General features: G+C 38.9%; 1 protein-coding gene across 1 annotated transcript; it reads right to left on the bottom strand.

The window, feature by feature from the left end:
- Positions 1–1684: 1684 nt before the first annotated feature.
- LOC113005656 (vegetative cell wall protein gp1-like) lies at positions 1685–2690 on the bottom strand. Its single transcript, XM_026141478.2, has 2 exons — positions 2563–2690; positions 1685–2352 (listed from the first exon to the last, which is right to left on the bottom strand). Exons 1-2 carry the CDS (start codon positions 2680–2682, stop codon positions 1771–1773), a joined length of 702 nt encoding a protein of 233 aa, XP_025997263.2. The 5' UTR covers positions 2683–2690; the 3' UTR covers positions 1685–1770.
- Between the last annotated feature and the right edge of the window lie 1312 nt (positions 2691–4002).

Genomic DNA, 4002 nt, shown 5'->3' with positions numbered 1-4002 from the left:
AGATTTAGGTGAATATTTTTTAACTGTATCATATTTATTAAAATTAAATATTTCATTATAATTGAAAAATATTTCTTTTATCATATCTAAATATACGTTTGTTAATTAAGCAATTTTTCTCAGAGTATTAAAGTCCGACTACTTTTTGCATTTTGATCCGCCATATTGGATCTGCCATTTTGAATATTATAATTCCAACTTCGAAATCGTGCTCAACGATTAAAGTAATGCAGACATGACTTCTGATAATTATATAATCGAACTGTTAATTTTTGCAATTTTCTCAGCAGCCTATCCCATTGAGCGCTTTAAAAATTGACGTTCACGTCAATATACATTTCTAAGTGATATTAGGTGTTTAAACATAAAAAGTAGCAAAAAGTAGCATATTTACATTAAAATACACATTTGAAGGAACACATTGGCACGTCAAATTTATTTATTGGAAGTGGAACTTCGTGGAACGACGTTTCGGTAGTGCGTTACTCTGTAAGAAAATAGTAAGTTGTCCGTCAGTTTAATATTTTTTAAACTCTCAGAGTCAATATAACGAAAAGTATCTACTATTTTCATGATTTGTATACTTCCTTAGAAAGCAATAAAATAAAAAACTCGAATTATATAATTGATTAACGATGTAAAATGCTTTACTTTATACATATATTTACTACATATCATATGCAACTTTCTCAAACTATTATTGCTACAAAAAAAGTACTTGACCAAAAGTTATAAAATGTTGAGAATATATGTACTGACATGTCCACATGAGTACCGTATGTTTACTTTATCAAAATTAAAAAGTTGACTTTTGGCCACTTTTTCCGTATTCTATCCCACTGTGCAACGTATCTAAATTTTCAAATTGTTTAATTTAAAATTTAATTGGAAATAATATTAATAGTATTTTAAAATTATAGTTTTTAAAATAATTAATCGTAGAAGAATATCAGTGTTAAATTTAAACAATTTGAAAATTTAGATACGTTGCTTTTATATGTTATCCATTTCAAATAACTTATATATTATTGTTACTATTACCTATTTATTATTTTAAATATTATTATTTGTATTCAAATTCACTGCAAATTAAATTTAAATTAATGTTTAGAAAGTAATATTACATTAAATTTTCTATTTTAGAAATTTGCATACTATTTCAATATTATCAAGATAAATAACTACACTTATTTAAAAAAAAATTAAAAAATAAAAAAAATTGCACCCATCCGGGAGCGAACCCGGATCTTACGATTGTGAAGCAAGCACCTAACGCATGTAGCCGACTGCACTGATTGAGAGGACACTTACCGGGAAGGCTCATACGGCGCGCCGCGGTATGACCAATTTTCACAAATTTCTTATCTTGAAACTAAGGCCTATTCGATCAAACGCCGAGAAACATAAACTTTTTTTTCGTTTTCAAAATAACTACAAAAATTGGAATCGAAATCCCAGGGTGACTCACCTGATCCTCCCCTTGTAAGTGAATGCTTTAAAATTTGTTTATGTATATACATACATATATACTTGTTTATATAAATATATATATATACACATATATATATATCAAATTTGTATAAATATACATGGATGTATATGTATACTCAAAACCATGTTTAATTGCCAGGAAGAAACATTGAAAATATAATACTAACTAAAAAAATAAATTGTTCCTTTTTCGATACAAATTTTTTTAAACATTTTATTTTCATATATTTTTTCAATAGTTGTTAATAAATGTTATACAAGTATATATCTTGTAAATTATCATGGATATTTTACGTATCCCGGTGGTGCTGACGACGGCAATGCCGGAACGTACCCCGGCGCCACGGACGAAGCCGGGACGTACCCTGGAGGGACGGACGATGTCGCAACGTACCCCGCTGGCACGGACGACGACGGAACATATCCCGGCGGCACGGACGAAGCCGGGACGTACACTGGGGGGACGGACGATGTCGCAACGTACCCCGATGGCATGGATAATGCCGGAACATATCCCGGCGGCACGGATGAAGCCAGGACGTACCCTGGGGGGACGGTCGACGGTGCAACGTACCCCAATGGCACGGACGACGCCGGATTATATAATGCGGGGACGTATCCCGGTGGCACAGTTGATACTGGAGCGGGTGTAGCAGGTGGAGCGGGCGGAACGGGCGGAGCGGGAGGAGCGGGAGGAGCGGGAGGAGCGGGCGGAGTGGCCTCTGCGGATGGAGTGGCCACCGCGGGTGGAGCGGCCACCGTATCCCGATCGTGATAATTATAAGGCCGCTGCCTAGCCCACTTATTCCGCTGCCGCCTCTGCTTCTGCCAGAGAATACGTTGTACCTCCTCTTGTACTATCTGTAAAGGAAAAAGCTTTATTATATACGTGTATGTATATGTATATGCATATACATATATATCATACACATAATTGAAACATGGTGTTCATATTTATTGCCGTTCTTATCCTTACTTCATTGCTGTTTTGAAAAAAACAATGAAGTAAGGAATAGGAACGGCAAGGTATAAATACCGACACATTTCAATAAAAGGTTACTGTGTACTTACTCGATTTATGAAGATCTCCGGCGTCTGAGTATGCCGCGAGACCGTTTTCGGTCTCGCCGACACGTTTTCTGCTGCTGCCGACGTCGCCGTCGTCGCCATCGCCGTCGCCGTCGTCGCCATCGCCGTCGCCGTCGCTGCCAACGTCGTCGCGGTCGCAGTCGTCGCCGTCGCTGGTGACGTCGTCGCCGTCGCTGGTGACGTCGTCGCCGTCGCTGGTGACGTCGTCGCCGTCGCTGGTCGCAGTCGTTGCCGTCGCTGGTGACGTTGTCGCCGTCGCTGCCGACGTCGTCGCCGTCGCTGCCGACGTCGTCGCGGTCGCAGTCGTTGCCGTCGCTGGTGACGTTGTCGCCGTCGCTGCCGACGTCGTCGCCGTCGCCGTCGTCGCCGTTGCCGTCGCTGCCAACGTCATCGCCGTCGCTGGCGACGTCGTTAATTTTTTTGATAAAACAAGGGAAGTCACCTTGTACCGACTTCCCTTGCTTTGCTCTAGAAAATAAATTTATATATATTATATATATTTTGTAATATATAATATACTATATATTATATTCACTTACGCGTTCCACGCGGTCCAGCTCTTCTCCCCATGCTTGCACGCAATATCATATCTGCACACACGCGGCAAAGAACGAGAAGCTGGGGAAGGTACTCTGATCACATCACGTGGTGCGCGAGCGAATCAAAAAGCGTCGCGTGTTTTGTACACTGCCCATCAAGATTTTGCGAGACTCATATCGCAGAACAAATATTATAGCTTGGTTCTTTTTAAATATTGCATAATAATATTTGTACTACATCTGTAATAGATTTACGCAGGAACATACTCTTGCATAGCTGCAAAACTATGTGTATAAGAGAATTGATTGGTCCATTTGAAATATGCGTAAGAAAATGGACCAATCAATGTTGTTATGCTTATGGTTATGCAGCAATGCAAGAGTCTGTGCTTTGGCCTTTACAAAATTATTTAAACATTTAATAAAAACATTTTGCAAGAATTTAATTGCTATCACATATGCGATGTGCACGGCTTCGCAAATTTGTTATAGGCAGTGTATAGGATTCATAAAGTACAAATCATCTTTTGTTGCCATCTCAAAATGATACAAAATCATATTCATTTGTGCAAAAAAAATTTTTTTTTACAAAAATGCAATCCACAGTGGCTCAACGGTGGTCAACTTGTCACCCCTTATATTGCACGTAATGTGCATTTACACGGACAATGCCAGAACGTATCCCCGATGGCACGGACGATGCCGAGATTTGAACTCGAGTCCATCGGATGTCAAGCTGACATCAACCCACCGAGCCACTGTGGATTGCTATACTTTGTCTACTTTGAAATGGGTTTATCTGCTACGCAGACTTTTATGAATTATACGTTATTATACAAAAATATTAGGAAAAAATGTTCTTCTAAATAACACAAAATATTTA

The sequence above is a fragment of the Solenopsis invicta genome, chromosome 3 (assembly GCF_016802725.1).
Source record: "Solenopsis invicta isolate M01_SB chromosome 3, UNIL_Sinv_3.0, whole genome shotgun sequence".
In the NCBI taxonomy this organism is placed as follows: domain Eukaryota; kingdom Metazoa; phylum Arthropoda; class Insecta; order Hymenoptera; family Formicidae; genus Solenopsis; species Solenopsis invicta.
This window is presented reverse-complemented; position numbering and strand designations above follow the sequence as displayed.

Bases quoted from the DNA above. Each gene is read 5' to 3' on its own strand.
- LOC113005656 (XM_026141478.2), bottom strand. From the start codon at position 2,682: ATGGCGACGACGGCGACGGCGATGGCGACGACGGCGACGTCGGCAGCA. The intron at 2,353-2,562 runs GTAAGTACACAG...TTTCCTTTACAG, and splicing joins CGGAGATCTTCATAAATCGA to ATAGTACAAGAGGAGGTACA.